Here is a 22,023-nt window from a genome sequence, read left to right as displayed (position 1 = left end):
GGAAACTCACCAAGAGAGGCAAGGGGATAAGGTTATAAAAATTACACAAACTGTTCTTGCATCATTCATTTGGTTTGCTTTTTGGTTTATATCATCGTCGTTTGAAATCTGTCACCGTCACAGTCAACCATTTCTTTCAGTAGACCCGTTCTTGTCTACAGTTACGGCACTCCCTTGATACAGTGACGCCTTTAAGTCGAGACACGTCTATTGGTACAGCGGATCTCTGTCGTTTTTCTTCTCATTAAATAGCTTTAGCTCCGAATGGACAAACGTCCAAACCGACCGGTGTTGCTCGACTTCAAGGCGTTTTTTGATTCAAAGAATATTTCTAACTGCTAGTTATCTTGGTCTGATTGACCACCGGAAGAATGAAAGCCGGAAACGAGGCGTTATTTGCAAGAATTTCACAGATTGTAAAATTAAGAAAACTCTAGTCTGCTTTTCACAAAGAAAGGTCGAGTATTTTATTATAGACTAGAAAAGTCTGTTGGCATCTACCTTCTTTCTCGTCTTGATGTCAGAAGACTTCGGATAATGAAAAGTGCGTCCAGTGCAACATTCATAACAAGCATGGCCTTACAAAAGAGCAGGAGCAACCAGTAAAAGAAAAGCCCAAAAAACCTTGAAGAATTAAATTTAAAGTAAGTATTGGCAATCTTATTCTACTTTAAAACATCTTCTGTTCTAACTACCTACTGAGGTCTAGCATTTATCTTAGAATTTGATGCAAGCCCAATCCATTATAAAATATGGCATATTTTGTTTGCCTATTTTGTTCTGGTCGTTTTTCCAGTGCAGTATATAGCCTGTGTGTTTGAGAGGTGAACATGCGAGTCGTTCGTTCACCCCCAGAGCAGGTTGAACTGGAAGGAGATTGACGTAGTCTACACAATAGACGGCTCCAGGATTTTAGGCCTTTTACTCTTTGTTCTAAAGGGACTGCTATTGGTATAGATGCCAGGTGATATGTCACATGTTCGACAACCCATTTGTTCGACAACTCACTTGTTCGACAAATTCGTAAAATTGTCGAACAAGTGGGTTGTCGAACAAATGGGCGCCCACTTGATCGACAACCCACTTGATCGACAACCCACTTGTTCGACAATCTATAGTTGTTCGACACCCACTTGTTCGACGCCCACTTGTTCGACATTAATTGTCGAACAAGTGGGCATCGAACAAGTGATTGTTCACATAATCGACAGCCCAGTTGTTCGACATTGTAGATGGTCGACAGTTTGTATATTACCCTGTACCAAAGTGTATTTCACATAACATAGTAGCCTATGGTTTGCCCTTAGCTGGCTCCCAGATGCAGAAATTTTTTTCCGGCACTGTAAAGCTCTGAAGGGAGGCCCGTATATTCGAGTTAGAAAAGTTCGAGTTAGCAATTTTCGAGTTAGCTAAATTATGACGTCATAAAAATGTAAATTATGACGTATACTCAATTCTAACTGGATTTTTCTTTTTCAAAAAAGATTTTTCGAGTTAGAATTAACTAGAATCTTTTTTTTCGCAAAAAAAATTTTCGAGTTGGCTAACTCGGATTTTTTTTCACAAAACCTTTTTTTGAGTTAGTTAACTAGGAATTTATTTTTCGCGCACAAGTTTTCGAGTTAGCTATCTTGGGAAAGACTTTCACATCTGAAAGGTTTAGATTACGGAATTTTGCAAGACCGCGTAAAGGATTTTGCAGCGAGGAGGTCTGGTAACCCAGCAACCTTGTTCCCTGCGTATTATTAGCTTTTTATAGACCCCTTTCATGTGATGTCATATGTTTTGGATTACCTTGTTTAGCTTAAATAAAATATATTACAAATCTGGATGATAGAGGCAATATGCCTCCAACTTTGCCTCCGAATTCTGTCTCTTTTATTCCAGATTTTGTTAAAAAAGACCATACAGAAAAGAAGACTAAGCGAGAAAATCAAAACAAGCTGAAAATTATGAAAGGGGTCTATATGCTTACTGATAGCACACCCCCTTCTCACAGCCCCACTGGGAACCCCTCCCACTGGAAAAATTGTCCAAAATATCGTCCCCGGTGGGAAATTAACCCCAAATTTTTGTCCCCATTGAAAATAATCAAATAATGTCAGATCTTTTGTTTTATGACGTTTTGTTTTAAGAAATTCCCCCCACTGAGGTCCTATAAATTAACCTTTGTCCGTCCGTCCATTTGTTCGTCCGTCTACTGTTACCAGCTTTTCTCGAGATTGGCTCATTAGTTTTTTCTGATTTTTGGCAAAAATATGCAAAATGGCAATGCCCAAAATGTGACAGAGCCCAATTTTCGGAAATATGCCGGAAAAACCGTTTTTTTTTTGGCATTTTCTCGAGATTTCATCATTAGTTTTTTCTGATTTTTTGCACAAAGATGCGTATTAAGAAAACATTGCCGAGTCCGATTTTTGAGAAAAATTCTTTTCCGGTCGAAAATGCCGGAAATCGCCATTTTTGCAGATTTTGATCAGACTTTTTCCCTATATTTCGTTGTTTTTTTCATAGAAAAATATTATCAATGGCAATGCCTACCATCAAGCATGGTTCAATTGTCAATTAAACTGATTTTTGAATCCGGAACTTTCTAAAAATCGCCGGAACAGCCGATTTTCGCCGGAAAAACGGTATTTCTTGAATTTCTCGAGCTGTAATTTATATTTTTTCACGAAATTGATGCAAAATGGCAATATCCGGTATAAGATATTATAGAAGTCGCTGTGCATAAAACATACTATATCATATGATGTATGATAGCGTTATATTGTAAGATAATATGACTATCTAAATGAAAAATTATGGCGTGTGGATTACGGTGTTACAATGCTATGATGTTACATACTATTTTTTGATGTTGCAAACTATTTTCTAAAAAAAAACTTTTTGCGCAGTCATGCAATTATTATTATAGCAAAATAAGAAAACCCAAATAGGAAAACTTCACTCTTTTTCTTGTCAACGGTCGCTGCAGCGAACGAAGCGAATCAACCTTTCAAATCCGTGCCTGTCTGAAGTTGAGTCCAGTGCTTTAGCATGTTACAGTTTTGAAGATATTGCACTGTAGTGTAATTCTGTAACGTCAGATCTTTTGTTTAGGATGCTTTGTTTTGATAAGTTTCCCCACTGAGGGGGAAACTTGCATCTATCAACACAACAGGGTATTCTTAGTCAATTAGATTAGACTAATGTAAACATGGGATACACGGGGACGAGGTTGGTAACCCAGGGATTGGCGGGTCCAACCGTAATATTTTTAGCTTTACGCTCAAGCTTATTGCACCCGTTGCACATAAAAAGTTGACTATCACTCATTCCTCTCCGATGGGAAATTGGCCAGTACATACACGAGAGGATTGGAAGAGTATTCCCGAGATAATTTTTTCCGAGTTAATAAAACCGTTTTACGAAAAATCAGACTTTTTCCGAGTTATGGCCTCATACCTTGAATTTTGGAATTGGACATTCCATAACTACAAGCGTTAATGCGTCTAGCGTTAAAACTCAGAGCTAAAACTCTACACTTCGAACCTCCTTTAGAGCACTTACAAGTAGATTGCGTGGTTTTAAAACTTTCTGGGGAATTTCTCTTTTTTCTCAAATACTATGACCATGTACCGTGAAAAGCACAGGTCAAAATCATATATTGACGCTGTGCCGACGAATCGAGATTCTATTCATCGCGCAATCAACGAAGACAAAAGTAACCATGACGACCATCCAAGATCTTGGATGAGGTTCAAAGTTGATATTTTTATTCCCGTCATTGAAAACACAACAAAAAATATCATCAATGCTTTTTAAAAAGAGTCAGTGATAGAGAATCATAACATAAAGTCTGTCTATTAGTGAGGTTAAGTAAATCGGCAAAATCACGACGACGAACGAAAATTTAACAAGCTAGTGAGTTCCAACCAATCAAATTTCGTATTTTAACTAGCCTATTACATTTTTCGTCCGTCGTCGTGATTATCCTGGTATGCTTAACCTCAGTAATATTTCGATTCAATTAAAAGTGCCATTTCCATAATTAATAGTTTAGTAATTACTGTTATACATTTGGGGATCATGTAAGAGATTTCTTTCGAAAGAAACTCACTTCGATTACACTTGGAGGTTTCTGGGGAATTCGTAAATAGTAAACTGCATACTGATACAGTCTGCTAGACATTAATAAGGTAATATTTGCTCTTCATCTTTGATTCTTTCTACAGTGATTAGATTGACACATGCGCGATAAAATTTCTATTATTGGTCTTCAGAGGTTAATATATTCTTTGAAAACTTAACCTCTGATACTCAGGGTAACTTTCGGCTGCTGGTAATTTTTATTGAGGACCTAGTTTAAAAAAGTTGAAAAGATAGCATTTGAAATTAAAGTTTGAGCATCGCCACTTTGAAAAAAAAACCTGAAAAATTACGAGGAGTTAACGTTGGAATAAACCCTTTAAGTGCCGATGACTTAATAACTCGTCATTTCGAAACCTAAAAAATTTTCTTTGACGACGGCTAGTTCGAAACGCAGGTCACAGGTCACAGGTCAGCAGGTCACAGGTCACAGGTCAACAAAGTGCAGACCGGAAAAAAGATAATAAGATCATAACATATACATAACATAACATCAATACATAACGCATTAAATTACAAAAAAGTAGTACATGTTATTTAGATATTATAAAATGACAATTGAATAAAATAACAACCTAGTGACACTTACTTACAAAAATAATGACAAAATCATAGAATATGATGCCTAACAAGACAAAAGCACGAAAAATATTTATTATACAGAATGTGATGTTGATAGTGTGAATGGATATAAAACGGCACCAATCAGAAGCTTTTGAGGTCCCTAAGAGAGTGGTTTTAGAAGGATGAAACTAATTAATCATTCAATTGTTATTTTAATGACTTAATGACAATTTTTGACAAAAATGTTGACAGAATCACAAAATATCATGTCTTACAAGAGAAAAACACCAAAAATATTTAGCATACCGAATGTGATGATAACAATATGGCTGGATATAAAATTACACCAATCAGAAGCTCGTGAGTTCTCTGAAAAGGTAGTTTTAGAGCGATGAGTTTTATAATATGTAACCATCATATAACATTACAAACATTACAATATGTAATATACCTGTTATACGTATAATATGGTTTTAAATTTTCTGGTCTGCGTTATACACGGCGCAAACTGCGAAAGATTGATAAAAGCACATGGTTAAATTTTGATGTTTGAAATGGTTTTATATGGATGAAATTGCTTGAGAATTATGTTTTTGATAATTCTTTGTGTTTTCCAAACATTTTCCTCTGCAATGACATTGATTAGAGTCAACCTGTCATCACTGACCTGTGACCTGTGACCTGCGACCTGTGACCTGTGACCTGCGTTTCGAACTAGCCGCTTTGACGAGCTTGATAAAAAATCCATCAACATGCTTTAAGTCAAAAGAGGATAGATGCATTGATTTTATTTTAACAGATCGGTCTCTTTGTTTCAAAAATAGTGGGTCCTTTGAAACAGGAATCAGTTACTACCACCGCTACCACCATTTGATTTACAGCATAGACCATAAACTTCTAGTCGCTGGTGTTTTGTCGAAAAGATTTTACAGCTGGTAGAGTTTGGTGGTCTTTGTTCCAAACTCTACCGCCGCTATTTTCTACGTAAACTGCCATTACGGCTGTCTCGGGTGAGTTAGGGCGTGTCTAAAGTTTTTAAAAACACAAATCGCAAAAATGAGAGCAATAGCACCCATTTTAAGGGATCCACTTAAGGATTTTTAGTTAACATATACCTTGAACTTTCAGGACCCGGTTGTGACCAAATTAAATAGTGCCCCAGAAAACAATAATTAAAGAAATTGTGAATTATGACGTCATAATTTGATGGCATGACTTTCAGAAAAATTGAGGACTCCAGCAAAAATCAGCAAAATAGGATTTTCGCAATTTTTGCTGACGTCATCATTTTTTTGAAAATTTTTTTTCGAAAAAAGTTAGCTATTGGTGAGATGCAAAATTTTAGCTCTTCTCAATAAATATTTTAGGAGATATTAGTATTTATAATTTTTGCTGACGTCAGGAAAAAGTGTTTTGCCTTAATGGCTGTAACAGAATTTGTAACAGGACTTTTTGGAAAGGTATCAATATGAAGGTGAAAATAGCCAAAAAATTTTCCCATAAAAAGGCCGTCACGGTCTTCACGATTCATCGAATTTTTTGCACAGGCCGTAACTTGCCTGAGGTGTGAGAAAAAAAAAGTGCACTCTAAAAATTAAAGAAATCTAAATTTAAAATTTAAATTTAAAATTGACCGACAAAATCGTTTGCAATCTTCATTTAAATTTTCTGGCAAGCCCCGTCAGCCATTTTTATTGGGCAGACTCAAAATTCGTCCGAGTGTCGTCCAATGAAAGCAAATGAGGCGGAAAAACGTCCCTAGATGGATGCGCCTCTCGATTTAAAAGCGGCCTTCGATCGGGCAATTGTCCTAAACTGTTAGGTCACAACCGGGTTCTAAACATTCAAGGTGCGTATGTTAAGTAAAATTTTTTTTTAAAAATTGATGATGTCAATTTAAGGCCACAATTCGATCGGCTAGTAGTGCCCAGCTACCTAATTAATTATTGCACCAAAGAACAATAATTAAAGAAATTGTGAATCAATAATATAACAATCATCAAATTATGACGTCATAAACCATGAAATCGCTATATCTTTAAAAGTAAACGACCGATGTTGACCAAAGTTGGGCGAAAGATGCATCTCAGCAATAGCTAACTTTTTCCGGAAAATTTTTTTTCTAAACTAGCCATAGCTTACACTAACTACCACCACCTTATACAATTTTGAAACCCCTTGTAATAAGAACTAATTAACGAAATTTATATTGCCTTCAATCAAGAGTTATTGATTTGATTCTTATAAAGTAAATGCTTATAAGGAAAAAAGATATGCTCATCTTTTCGCCATCTTTGTTCACTTTGAAAGAACTAATTACCGTAAAGTAAATTGCTTCCAATCAAAAGTTATTAGGTACCCGAGAGTATATTACACGTTAGAAACTCCCGTCATAAAACAAAAATCAAACATTACGGAATCTTATATCAACCACCGGAACAAAAAAAACTAACAACAACGACGATGCATGCGCAAAAATTGGAGATTCCTGTCCAATATCCTTGCGTGATGCTATGCTGTCTCCTCGTCCTGAGTCTCGCTGCGGTGGCGAAAATGATGTCAGCTCGCAACCCTAGTACTCCCGGGGGTTCCTGTATATAGAAAATAGTATTTTGGCTTCTTAAAGTTTGTCTTGCGCTAGCGTATATTGATTACAGCGCTCTTTATCTTTGTGAGTGAGTCCACCTTTAGAATATTGCCCGCAGTACACCCGCAGCCAAACGCCCACGCCATAATTTCCACCCCAATTAGAATATTCGGTCTCGCCGCAGAAATGGTATTTTAATACTTACTACTTTCGCTATGCGAAAATAAAAAGTGTAGAAAGGCCTTTTGCTTCTTTTCGCATCGTTAATTTTCTTTCTTTTGAAAAAAAAAGATCAATACTCTCGAATAAGCGTCCCCCTAGAAAAATCTTTTTTGAGCTAAACACCCTGCATTTTATATACCAATCGATCAGAAATTTTATGCTGATTAATAAAAAGGTCAATATTATGGTCTCAAAACTCAAAGCGAAAGTACTTCGTATCTCTTGGTTGAAAGCAAAATTTTCAGACCATGGTTTTGACCTTTTTTTAATCAGCATAAAATTTGTGATCGATTGGTATATAATATGTCTATGTTTGAAGTCAAAAAAAATTTTTTTCAAGCAAGAAGGACTAAAACGGGTTGAAAATCTAAAATCCGCCATAATGGAAATTTGTGCCTGATCCAAATAACGCCACACACGTTGTTTTCTGACTCTTCAAGGACTATACTTTCCACCTTTGTGAAAAATATCTAGGGGTCTTGTTCGGAAGCAATGTTTGATTTGATTTCATAATCGATTTGATTGGTTTAGAAAAACAATCGAGACGCACATAATCGGTTGAACAAGGTTGAAATAAAAGGAGATATCAATACACATTACAATTTCCTCTCCCAAGAAATTATTCTCCATTGTCCAAACAAAAGAAAAGTGTCATTATTTCAATTATAATTTTTCCCGCTCAAAAAAAAAAGTTGATTTTGTTTTTGAGAGTTTGTTGATGCTAATCTTGTCCCGTGTGTCCCAGGTTTTATTTACGTTACTGATTGAAGCATCAAAAAGCTGCTGATACGAGGATACGTGTTGTTGCTTGATCAAGAATTAATTTGATTAAATCTATACCCTTCATGCTCTTAACGGAATAGCACCCCCGTCCGATAAACTCTTTTTTTTAGAAAAGGACCCTTTGTTTTCTCGCTACGCAAGTTTCTGCGTAAGTAGCCGGGGATTCTACAAGACCGGAATACCGGATTCTTCCCAGTCGTTTATACAAACTAAATCCCGTAAATCATAATATCATATAACATATATACTACGATATTACACGCATAAATGACTCCAGTCTATGTAGTCTCGATTTCCAGACCATTATTCTTATTACGCAAAATAGGGCGGCAATTCTACTACATGTATGTCTGCCATAAAAAGCCGCACTAGAGAGTGTTTTGAATAATTTTCCTCTTTTCATCTTTTGACGAGCGCACTTCTCTTTTGCAGTACTGTTCACCTTTCAGTGTTTGATAATTAAGTGGAGCTGATTATTGACCTGGAATTTTTAATTTATAAGTCTAGCTCTAGACTACAGGACCTACAGCCTATGCTTTTTGAGAAAAATGAAATCCGAGTGGATTTCCAACTCGAAAATCCTTTTGGGAAAATGGAAAAGCAAGTAACAGTTAAGTGACGTCATAACTTTCACTTCATCATAATTTAGCTAACTCGAAAATTGCTAACTCGAAAATTTCTAGCTCGAATTTTGGTAATTCGATAATTCCGGGCCTATGTTTTCCGAGCCTCGTTTCATTTCCGTTGTTTTATTTTGTCGAACAACTGGTCCGTCGAACTGATGCGCTTTCGAACAACTGATCGTTTAATTGTTCGACAGACCACTTGTTCGACAAATGAGTGTCGAACAAGTGGGTGTCTAACAACCATACAGTCGAACAAGTGGATGTCGAACAAGTAACTGTCGAACAACTGGTCTGTCGAACAACTAAGCGATCAGTTGTTCGACAGCGCATCAGTTCGACATTTTTTAAGATTTGTCGAACAAATGTACCGTCGAACAAGTATACTGTCGAACAAGTGGGATTTCCCCTAGATGCCATGATGGCCACTAGTAATCCCCACCGGGAATAGCTTATTATATCGTTATATCCAGAGAATTTCAATATTCAAAACATAAACATTGCTCATATCCCGAAGAGTAGAAGGAGTTTTACCCTCAAAACAAATAAAGATATGAGGTAGCCTAAAAATTGACTTGTGATCTTGGTTGCTCGGCTGCACAGGCGACTGAGGTTCGAGGGGGGGGAGGGGGTGGTCAATTTTCACCGATTTTGAGCGTACGTACTTTTTGAATGGTCCCTAAATTTATTAAAGAGTGGAATGTTCAATATACTTTATACACAGGAAAAAGTCATCCGATCCTACGGGTGGGAAAACCCCATTTCCAGCGCTGGAAATTTTAAAAATTATTGTTCTGCGTAATTTTTCTCAAGCTGCAAAGTGGGTCAAATAAACACTTCTATGCAACTTCTATATAGTCGACGAAAACTTACACTACAAAACTCTAAAAACGCAGAAGGTCAAGACAGACAAAGGAAAAAATCATTAGTTTCCACGGGTGGGAAAGATGACCCACGGCATGGCCCGAACATGTTCGGGTCTCTTGATTAATACTTTTTAAAAATGGCCCGCGCATGGCCCGCACGGCCCGCGCAGTTTCAGACAATGTTCGGGCCAGATTTTCGAAAACTTGCTACAATCGCGCGTGTAATTTCAGGACCCAATATTTATATTTTAAATTCCTTATTTTAGCAAACAAATTTAAAAATCTTCATCTTTATTCAAATATATATTGTTCAAATATAAAAGTTAATCATCTATTTTCCAATTAAGTTAGGAAAATTATTAAAAAGAATGATTTGAATCTTACATAATATGGTCTTCTTTTTATTCTTTATCCCGTTCCCTTTTCTCGTGGTCTTCTCCTATTCGAAGCAGAATTTTTCTGGATCGTTTTTTGTACTGTTATACAACTTTGTGAATCAAACTGGTATTTGGAACTTTGAATTTGTCTGATGAAAATATTTAACAATGGATGATGATAAACCAGGAAAGGTAAATAAAATCCGTATCAATTGTAAATACATGGCCCAAACATGGTCTGAACAAAATGTTCGGGCCGATTCAATAATACTTTTTTGTGGCCCGAGCATGGTCCGAACAGGCCCGAACATATTCCGGCCATGCCGTGGGTCATTGGGAAAGTTGAATTAATAGAGTGTGAAAATCAAATTAATAGAGGGTGGGAAAGTCAAATTAATAGGGTGGGAAAGTGCAATTAATAGGGTGGGAAAGTACAATTAATAGGGTGGGAAAGTACAATATATAGGGTGGGAAAGTACAATTAAATACCCATACTTGTACTACGCATGCGTAAAAAAAACCACAAGTGAAAATTGGGTCAAAACTGTTCAGATCGTATGCAAATCATTAACATTATAAGAGTGTATTCGAGCAGTGTGTAACACAACGTTAAAGTTGAGGCTTCCCGCAAGGGCGGCCTCGTTTGTTCGCAATGGACTTGCGTCGCAAGGGCTCAGTGGAACTGTCATCCGCCGTGCGGCCGTTCAATCGGTATCACGTCGTTGTTCCGCTGTTGTGACAAAGTGCCGGGATTCTCAAAGTACCGCAAGTACATGACAGAACGAATGGGAGCTATCAAGCCAATGCTCACGAATGATCGAATACATCTAACAATTTATCAAATAATTGGTAATAGCTAGGTGGGGAATAGAAATTTCAGCGTGTGATTTTCGATTTGACCTTTTGATAAGCTGGGTGTGAAGTTCAAATTTAGGCGTGTGATTTACATTTTCACTATTCTCAGCACAATGTCAAGAGCAACCACCTCTTGCATGATAATTTAATTTTAAACAGCTGGAATTTGTTTTTTCAACATGGGATTTTATAGAGTGGTATTTGGCACTTCCCACCAGAGTAAAACATTGCAGGGTCCCACGCGTGTGAAACATGTACTTTCCCACCCTTTTAATTTGACTTTCCCACCCGTGGGAACTGATGACTTTTTCCTGTGATAGGCGTGGAAAAGTCATAAGAAAGCCTTCCTGATATTGTTAGTCCTTGCAAAAGGACAATATTTCTTGAGCTTGTTTATATTTTGTTCTTAGTATACAATTTATTTTGTCTATATATTTTCAAGGTTATGTTTTGAATTTATTTGGGTCTATTTGGTTAGGGAGATGTTGTGTATATACATGAGATTGGCTGCCAGCACTTTAGAATATAGTTAAATCTGAACACCACAGACTATCATAAAGTGTTATCAATGTGACACTTCACTTGTGGCCAAGCCAGCCAATTGCTCTCAAATTTCTTTCAAAATTAGAAATTTTCCATGATTTCAGGCAATGATTTCAGGTTGTGCGGTGAGAAAAACTTTCTCCAAAAGATATTTCTTTCAACCTATGGATTTCTTCCAGGAAAATAAGTTTTGACATGAATCTAAGCTTGATCATGTCTGAAACTGCTCCTGAAGTCAAAAATTTATCAAAAGTGCACTTTTTGGGGGAAATTGGCTCTTCTTTTGCCGTTGGGTACAAAATGAGACTTTCCAACAAAGAAATTTTGACAGGATGATATTTTCATTTATTTGAACAAAATATCCAATAATTAGCAAAATCTGAGGATATCACTTCCTAGCAATCTTTCTGATTCTGCCTGATTTTTACAGAAAATTACTACTCTGAACCCTATTTGTACTCGGGTTATCTGTTCAGAGGCAAAACTAATGTTTATAGCTCCTGAAATAGTAGAGCTTTTGGCATTAAATTTTCTGTAAATTTGTAACTTTTATTCAGCTTAGAAATGACACCTAAAGATTTTTAAGCAAATCTTGTAAAGACATGAAGATTCGAAAATATTCTCACTGATACCTGCTTCATTTGAAATTAGTATAAAATAGGTTGCTGTACTTTATTATCCACAGGAAATGCTAGAAAAATGTATATATAAATATTTAAAGTACTTTTCTCCATACTTTTTTGAAAATTTCAACCTATTGTCACAAAAAGGGTGATCATAAATTTTGATGAAGTTTTCATGAAAGGACTTTGTAGTGAAGCTGTATAGCTTGGATTTAAATGGATATGAAGGAATGTTCTTAAAAGAAACATTTATGAGAAAGGAAAGTGCTTAATATTAAGTACTTTTCTTTTGGAGTGGCTGTTTCTCGTCCATTTTACTGTTGGAAAACTTTGGAATAGGAGCAGTTTTGGTCTAAATTTATTTATTCTAAGCCAAGGGCTGATTTTTAAGTAGGTAATTAATCGAATTAATAGCTTCAGACCTTTCATGTTTTTTTTTCCAACTTGAATTGTGTATTGAATTTTTGAAAAATTTTGCATTAATTAAAGGTTTTGTTTTTACAAAAGTGTTCCTGTTTCATATCAGGACAGTGTCTGCCTATTGTTATATTATGCTGATATAAGCAAAAAAATGTTTTTCTTTTCCTCTTACTGACCAATCTTGCTCCACATTGCATTCAATTTGTTCAACGATTTCAAGACTTGTCAGGACTTGATGCACTTGAATTCTTTGATATCTCTTCCGCTTCGTTGTTTTTATAATTATTACTAAAAACCTACCTCCCTAAAAGACCTTGGTTGAATAATGAAAATAATAAATATGTTATTGTCCTCTTCTGCTCTGATCGGTTCTCCTCGTTGCTTGATAGGTCATTCAGTCCTATATTGTTGGCAATAGCCGTAGGTTCATATGAATGAAAAGAAATATAACCGATTAATAAAGTTTAAGTCCACGACTCTGCTTTGCAAATGAGATGTCAAGTTTACTCTGTTCCTCCCTTTTATAGTGCATGCTCAAGAATTTGCATGCTGGTACTTTGTGATATGTAATTTGTGATCTTAGTGAACTTTGTGATCGGTACTTCAAAATATAGCGGAAATCACATAATCAGGAGTAGTCAAGCCATTTTTTATTGTTTTGCCAGGTACATTTTTACACTAATATTCTTGGGGGTCAGTATTAAAATCTTGGACATCATGATGTTTAGTGACGGTACTTTGACCGTTTCCTACGGTGCCTTTTCCCGGTAGAAGGTCACATATGTTAAATATTTGCAAAAAGGACTCCAGTATATAAATATCCAAAAAAGAAAAATAGCCACTTATGGAAAATAAAAACAAACAAAATATATAAATTGAGAAAACAAAAAGAGAGCGAATGGTCAAAATATCCTAACCGAAGTCTTCTAACAGCACATCTCAATCAGTAAGACCATCAGGAGAAAAAGATTTAAGTTTATGTTGCCATAAACTTCCTGTGGCGGACTGATGGAAGATCTGGGGCTTGATCTTGATTTTTGTTAACAGCAAGTTAAGCATTGTAAAGGCGAGATAAGACTTGGAGGGTATACCTGTTTTAGGCTTTTTGGACCTACCCTGGTGGGGTGGAGGTCCTATAAATTAACCTGTGTTCGTCCGTTCGTTCGTCCGTCCGTTCGTCTGTTACCAACTTTTCTCAGGATTGAATCATAGGAATCTTTTGATTTTTGGTACAAAGGTGCAAAATGGTTGTGGCCAAAATGTGACGGAGCCCGATTTTCGAAAAAAAAATTTAGGGGTAAATTTGGGCCAAAAAACAGCTAAAAAACGGGTTTTTTGGACTTAGTAAAAAATTGGATCATTAATTTTTTCTGATTTTTTGCATGAAAGTAGGGTACCATCATAGGTAAAAGATGGCTCAAGCAGATTTTTGCAAAAAAATTTTGTTGGCTCAAAAAACGTATGTTTATCTATAAGAATCACTATTAATAAGCATACATCAATGTTCTTAGTCAAATTACTCAATTTCTTTATGAGATAGATGTTTTTTTATGAGATAGATGTTTATTTTGCTCATGAGGGCTTACTTTTGAAGAATATGTGTGTTTAGACATGAAATTTTTGTTGCTTGGCGTGTTTTTATAGAGAAACTGGCCAAATTCGATATTTTTTTATAAGCACATTATCAATTACTTAGGTATTAGCTTTTCTCAAGATTGGCTCTTTCATTCTTTATGATTTTTTGCACAAAGATGCATGTCTATAAACCCTCGAATGTGACGGAGCCCGATTGTTGAAAAACAATGTTTTTGGGCAAATTTGGGATAAAAAACGGCTAAAAAACGGGTTTTTTGAACTTTGTGAAATATTGGATCGTTGTTTTTTTCAGATTATTTTGCATGAAAGTAGGTAAAAGATGGCTCAAGCAGATTTTTGTTAAAAAAAAATTTTCAACTCAAAAAAACATCTTTATCTATAAGAATCACTATTAATAAGCATACATCAATGTTCTTAGCCAAATTACTGAATTTTTTGATGAGATAGATGTTTTTTTTGCTCACAAAGTCTTGAATATGAAAGAATATTTCAAGAGTATGAAATTTTGGTTTCTAAACGTTTTTTTATAAGAAACAAACGACTAATTTTAATAGATCGTCACTATTTGTGTTCTGAATGATTGTTTAACGGTCATGCTCACGTAGATATCAATTATATATGTGTTAAATGCATAACCAGGTAGGTCCATAAAAGTATCACTTGTTAAGGATAAAAAATCTATGAGGAGTCTTGTAAATTTATTGAAAATCAGTTAAAGCAGGGCTAGAAACATTCAGAATTAAAAAAACAGCACAATGAAGCTGAAATAAAGAATTTGTTAGTGATTGAAACTTCCAAGGAATATGACCTGTCAAAGAACAGTCAAAGAAATTTATTCTGTAAAATTGGCTTTTCACTAGTCAATTTCTAAAAAGTAGAAATTTCTGTTCGTATTTTTATCCCCAGTGAAAATTATGGTAATTATTGATAATTATGTACAGTAACTCTCAATCATTTTATATTATATTGGCTTATTGACAGAATAAAACTTCATATTTTGTTTGTTATATCTTTTTAGTGTGATGAATGTGGTGTTATTAACCTGATGTCATGATGTATCCATTTGTGATAAAATGATAGTTACACCAAACACAATAAATTTCAAATTGTAAGTATTGCATGCTTTTTCTGTAAATTCTAAACTTTAATCATCACCATTAGCCTGGTTATGTGCCAACTGTAATCTACAGTCTCTAAAAGACTGTTTTCATGATAATTTAGAACTTTTTCCTTTTATTCTAGACACAATGAATAATGAAGATTCTGAGGATTCAGGAGAAGAACAATATCAAGGTTACATTTCCATACCTTATGGTCCACAGGTTACTGCTGAATACGTTCATTCATCGAAACACTGCGACTTCCAAGATGTCATTTACAACAGTAAAACTTATGACTATATCATTCTTGACTCTAGAGGCATCTCCAGCTGGCACCCAACTTGTATCACAAGTACCATCAAACGTGCCATGGAATTTGAGGCTTACAAGTTCAATGTTTTGAGATGTTTATGTTATTCAAGATTCCATAACTTATACTTTGCTTTGACAAAACATTTTGGAATCAACGTTTACAATTTGAATTTCCTTGAAATTTGTCATCAAGATGGAGATGGAGATTCGATTTCTAGACTTCTTTACAACGATAAAGAGAATGAACTGATAGCAATATGCAGAAATAAAATCAAATTTTTAAAGTATGTCATGAAAGAAATGAAACCTTCAATTGCATTCCAAAGAGAATTTAAAGTAGAAGAGTCATTGGTCCTTTCAAGTGCCAAATTTGATGAAGATTTACAGCGTATTTACTTAATGTGTGACACTGACATTTTTTGTTACTCCCTGGATGGTAAAGAATTGTTTTGCTTGAGAGGACCTAATTCTATTGCATATTTTTGTGCATGTGCGTATTCTGATGAAGCCAATCTGATGGTTGCAGGTTCAATCAATGGAGAACTCAGTATTTATAGTCCAAATGGAGGGCTTGTGACAGCAATGTTAAGCCATTCAAAGATCATAACATCATTGCTTATTCACCCAAAAGACGGAACTATGTTTATTTCTGCGTCACTTGATGGCACTATAAAAGTGTTTTCTTTGCAGATGTTGGGTGAAATTTACAGCATTCCTGTCTTTACAGAGGGAATCCTTTTCATGAAAGTATACAGTACAAACTCTTTATTTGCAGCATCACATAAAGGTATCCAAACGTTTGATTTGAACTATTCCTTCAGATTCTGGAGCACAAGCCGTGCACCAGTCAAACACATGAATGTCACATCACCAATAGCTGGATTAAGACAGTATGTTGTTGTCTCCACTGCTGATAACAGTATCCGATTATTCAGCAAACACACTGGTCAACGACGCACAACAATTCTTCCACCACCGGAAATTCCCATTGGTGATGATGTAATATCTGTGGCATTTGATCGACAAGGACGCGTAATATACATCCTGTTCAAACCTTTACAGTTGTGGATCTATTCAACACGCACAGATCCAGCCACTCGTGTTGCTACTTGGGATCTTGATCAAACTATCAAGCAAAGCAGAGAAGACCAATTCAAACATCTTCCTGATGACGGAAATCATGGCCATTCGAGATTTGGTGCTAGCAGTCAAAGTCAAAAACAAGCTGAAGCCAACATTACATGCTGCTCATTAACAACAATAAAGAGGGAAGTTTTCAATACTGACTCATTATCCGACCAGGATTTATTTAACTTTGGTTTCCTACTGTGTGGACTGAGCAATGGTTTGATTTGCTTTCTTGATCCTTGTCAACGCGGCTTGATAGTCAAGTCACTCAAAGCTCATCCAACAAGTCCAGTTGTCAACTTAAGGGTTGATTATTTGTCTACAGTAACTTACTTATTGGCTGTTATCGACACCATCAATGGGATAATGGTTCGTATTTGGAATGTTGTTACCCTTGAATGTTGTCACCAGATGTTCTTCTTTGAAGACTTTACACAGTTTGTATTCAAAAATCTTCAGATTGTCGTTGGTTATTCTACTGGTCACATTCACACTGAAACCATATTCCAAAATGATGTCGACAAAGAAACTCACAAAATGCTAAAGTCTAACCCAATGAAGGAACACGATGGACATATTGTGAGTCTTGATTTGTCTGATACCCGTCAAATATTCTGCTCTGTTGGTTCAGATAATTATGTCAGGGTATGGAATCTTAGCAAAGTCTTACTCGTGGAAATCAAGTTTGACAACACCTTGAAGTATGCATTGTTTCTGAGCCATCTGGATGAGATATTGATCAGTTTCAAATCACAGTTGTTTGTGATTCCTTACCATATTGTTTTCCAAAGACAGCAACTACCTACATTCAACACCACTTGTGACGATAGCAGTGGCGATGAATCTTTTATCTTTGAGGATCCATTTGTTTGCAAGAGAAACATGTTGCAATCGAACAATCCACCAATCAATTTGGCGAGTTATCTTGTTCCTTATCCACACCTTGGCCTCGAAACTCTTTGGATGTTCAATAAAGCTCTTGTTGATCCAATTCCCAATGAAGAAATTGATGTAGACCTTATTGTTGCATCAGAATTGTCCTCCGACAGCTTAGACTCATTTGCCAGTACCACCCTTTACCAAGATAGTGATGAGAGTCAAGAAATAGATGTTGTAGATATACAATTTCCATCTTGTCTCAGCACTCCTGAGCCACTGCATTCCAAACAGCCACCAGTGGAACCCCTAAAGAACGACGTGGCTGAGGTTATTGATGCCAAATCAAACATTGATGTAGCAGGAAGTATTCAAACCCATGGTGGTCTTGCCAAACCTACCAGCCCTGCCCCTCTAAGCTATTACGATAAGATCCGCAATAAACAAACCTCGTTGCCGTCAAAGCCGATTTCGAATGAAAAAGAACAAACGCTGAATATAATGAAACCATATCCTTTTGCCAGCATCGAAAGAAAGGATATTTATAAAATTACTCCTCGCGCCAAGAAGAAAACCAAACGGAAGTCAAAAACCAACAAGACAAAGTCGAAACCTACCAAATCAGCATCCGTCACAGGAAAGTCCAATTCCAAAACTTCCTCTGAAGTTGCACCAAGTACATCATCTACCTTCTTGAAAGAATCAAACATCCGTCAATCTGAGAAGAAACAAACCTCTAACGAATTATTGGAAGGCAAATGTATAGATCTCAAAATCAAAGATTCTTCCAGTGTAACCCAAACCAGTTCCTCAGCTTCGGATGAATCAAAATCGAGAACTACTAGCAATCAACGCTCTCTCCTTTCAATGGCTCTGGGAAAACAGACGGACGATACTGCTTTGGTTTCATACAGAAATGTATTGGATTCTCTTGTCAACCCAGAAAGTGACAGGTCTGATATCGAAGGAACGAGGCCTTCTTCTGTTAAATTCAATCCGTTTGTAGCTGAATTATCATCAGGTGACGAATCATTAATTAGTGATACAAGTGACGCCGAGTTGAAAGCTTTGCGATTCAATGATGGAGCTAGTACTGCAAGTCGATCATCTCAAAGAACAATTTCCTCTTCCCGAAAGACACATTCTTTGAACATCAATGCAGACAGTGAAACCTACTTTACATCAGTTATCCTTAATCTCCGACAATCTAAAGCCCAAAAGCAGAATCAAAACCTTCGAGCCAATTCTCAGCAATCTACAACCCAACAAAAGATTCAACACCTTCGAACCAAATCCCAGCAATCCGAAACTCAGCAACAGAATCAAAACAGCCGAGCCAATTCTCAGCAATCTACAACTCAACAAAAGATTCAACACCTCCGAGCCAATTCTCAGCAATCTACAACTCAACAAAAGATTCAACACCTCCGAGTCAATTCTCAGCAATCTGAAACCCAACAACAGAGTCAACACCTCCGAGCCAATTCTCAGCAATCTGAAACCCAGGAACAGAATCAAAACCTCCGAGCAAATTATCAGCAATCTACAACTCAACAAAAGATTCAACACCTCCGAGCCAATTATCAGCAATCTGAAACCCAGCAATATAATCAAGATCTCGAAGCCAAATTTCAACCTTCTAAGGCCCAACAACAGAATCAAAACCCTCAAGCAAAGTTTCTGCAATCGAAATCCCAGCAACAGAATCGAGATCTCCTAACAAAAGCTCAACGGCTGCAAGATAAATCCAAGATTACCAAACCTGAAAGCCCAATCAAATTGACAAGGGAGAAGAAATATTCTACAAATACCGAGAACGAAGTCATCAAGGTTGAAATTCGACCAAGTCAAACAGATCTCCATATCAATGACGAAGAAACTAACGAATCTCGACATATTGTTGAGAGACAACGAGATATGAAGAATAGCAGAAACAGTGGACGGTCATCTCGTTCTTCCCAAGATCCTGAGATTCTTGATCCTTTGATGATTTCACCAGTTCGAGGTACCGACCCAAACAACAAAGAAGAATCTCCATTGATAATTAAGGATGAAGAAACTCAACGTGTAATGAAATACATCCTCAGCTCCTTTCGAAAGCCAGCATCGCCAATCAGAAATAAACGATCACAATTCAGAACTGAGCTTGCTGAAAATACTAGAGACCCTGAAAGTGATTATGCTTCAGCAGGTGACTACGAATCATCCACCTCAAGACCGTTTAGTGTAGAGTTTTCACTGCTATCATTGCGTCCAGTGAGTGGTGTATCGACTATCCCAGACAGCCCTTCCAAACAGTTTTCTCCGGTTTCACGTGTTGTTGTACGCTGTTCATCCACAGAACCTGATTCTGACGATAGCTCTACATCGACAAACACAACCTCCCTTAAAGATCGATTGAAGAGATACAGAAAATCGAAGCAGAAACAGAGAGAACGCGCTGAAAGTGTCCGCAATAGGAAGAGCGTTATGAGCGGTTATGAGAGCGCTTCTATTGGTTCCTTGCATCAATCTCACTACAGAACTCGAACCCCTCGTAAAAAAGATCGTCTCACTATCAAACAGAGACCTGTATCCAACTGCAATAATTCTACTCTAAATAACGTGCGACAAAGAGACTCTGAAGCTGTTTATTTTGATGATTATTTGAACCGTACCGTTTATCGTCAACATCCTCCTCCGCAATCCATAAATAAAAAGGAGACATTGATTGAGAATTTAGAGAAGAAACTGTCTGGTCAAAAACACCGTTACCATACCCTGAAATCAGATTACCAAATGCAAGCAGACCGATTAGCACTATCTATACTGAAGAATAATAACGATGTTAAGGTACCAGTTTCACGAAGTAGCTCCTCCATACCGAACCGACCTAGATACCAATTGGTTAATACCAATGCTACTTCTACCAATAATTTGTTTTGATCATTTTTAAATTATTATTTTAATTAATTATTAAGATCAAGTACCATATTTCCTCAAAAACTTTCCTCTAGAGGAGATCTCAGCAGTGTTAAAACCATTTTTGCTACCGTGGTTCTTTTGTTGTTTTTTTTTCTTCAGCTTCTTCTACTTCAAAAAGGGTTTATAAGCTTTAACTTCCTTACTGCAACAAAGTTGATAAGGTATTTTCTCAAATACTGTAGCATTGTTATCTTCCCTATCATATTTTATTGGAGGTTATTAAGACTATCTGTGCCAGGGGGGTCGGGAGTAAAATCTCAGACATATATGAGTAGTAAAAGGATTTTTACGAATTTTTACATACCACCACCCAGACTCTTGGAAGAGGTATTTTACTACCCTGGTAGTAAAAGCTTTTGGGACAATTTGTCATGGAGACCACCTATTTTTTGGTTGCTTTTCGGACTGATTTTGCAAAAAAAAGCTAAAAAATGATTATTTCTGTGACACATTTTTCACGTAGTGCAAAACTAATGTTTTCCCTTAGAATTAAAGTCTTTTTATATTGACAAAAAATTTCGAGAATTTTTTGTTTGCAGCAAACAACTTTCCAACAGAAAATTTTTTAAATTATAAAAATTTTCAGATTTTTTCAGAAAAGTCATCCAGAAAATTAAAAGAATTACAAAAAATAGCTAAAATTTGCTAATTTTACCAGTTTTAACTACCCAGGTAGTAAAATTTTTTCAACATTTAACACATAGATACCACCCATTTTAGTATTTAACTACCCTGGGTAGTAAAATTTTTTTTCGATTTTTCGTCACACCACCACCGTAGTAAACGTCATTATGTCTGAGATTTTACTACCGACCCCCCCCCCCCCCCCTGTCTGTGCTTTTCACTCGAAGATGATCCGAGACAAATCTTTGCAACTGAATGTTGAGAAACTAAGTTTAATGGTGTAGAAATTTCTTTTTGATAGATCAGATGTTTAAGATCAGGAAAATCCTTAAAATGTAATATTTCTGTTTTCAAAAAATTAAGTGCTGTATCGAATCAGTAGTTTTTAACTAGCATATAATTGTTTAATATTTATTTATAATCGTTTTTAAGTTCGAGGTTTTCTAAATTTAATCGAACACTCGAGGTCCCCGGGAACACTAAACCTAGAAATAATGTTTGACCGATAATTGAACTGTAATACAGAAGTGAAAATTTGGCATACTTGAGCACTATAAATTACATTCGGGATATGAGCACTGCTCTTGTTTTGAATATTGAAATTCTACTGATAAATCGCATGCGCACTGAGGATTTAATGAAACGAAATTGATAAAAATCTTTTATGAAAAGTTGTCTATTATGTTTAAACCTATTAAAAAGCAATTCCCGGTGGTGGCTACTAGTGACCGCCTATAGCAGTGCCTATATACCAAGAGTAAGGCCTAAAAGCCTGGAGCTGTCTATTGTGTAGACTAATCCTAATGATTTTCTGTCTTGTCACAAATCT

The 22,023-nt window shown here is 36.2% G+C and overlaps 1 protein-coding gene across 1 annotated transcript; it reads left to right on the top strand.

Moving 5' to 3' along the window:
• Nucleotides 1–397: 397 nt before the first annotated feature.
• On the top strand, nucleotides 398–21,147 carry LOC136806912 (uncharacterized). Its single transcript, XM_067063488.1, has 3 exons — nucleotides 398–644; nucleotides 15,209–15,298; nucleotides 15,433–21,147. Exon 3 carries the CDS (start codon nucleotides 15,438–15,440, stop codon nucleotides 20,529–20,531), a length of 5,094 nt encoding a protein of 1,697 aa, XP_066919589.1. The 5' UTR covers nucleotides 398–644; nucleotides 15,209–15,298; nucleotides 15,433–15,437; the 3' UTR covers nucleotides 20,532–21,147.
• Nucleotides 21,148–22,023: the final 876 nt, after the last annotated feature.

The sequence above is a fragment of the Clytia hemisphaerica genome, unplaced genomic scaffold, assembly GCF_902728285.1.
Source record: "Clytia hemisphaerica strain Z4C2 unplaced genomic scaffold, Clytia hemisphaerica genome assembly, whole genome shotgun sequence".
In the NCBI taxonomy this organism is placed as follows: Eukaryota; Metazoa; Cnidaria; class Hydrozoa; order Leptothecata; family Clytiidae; genus Clytia; species Clytia hemisphaerica.
The sequence above is the reverse complement of the archived record's forward strand: the minus strand, read 5'-3'. Positions and strand labels throughout refer to the sequence as shown.

Coding starts and splice junctions, on each gene's coding strand:
- LOC136806912 (XM_067063488.1), top strand. CDS start 15,438: ATGAATAATGAAGATTCTGAGGATTCAGGAGAAGAACAATATCAAGGT.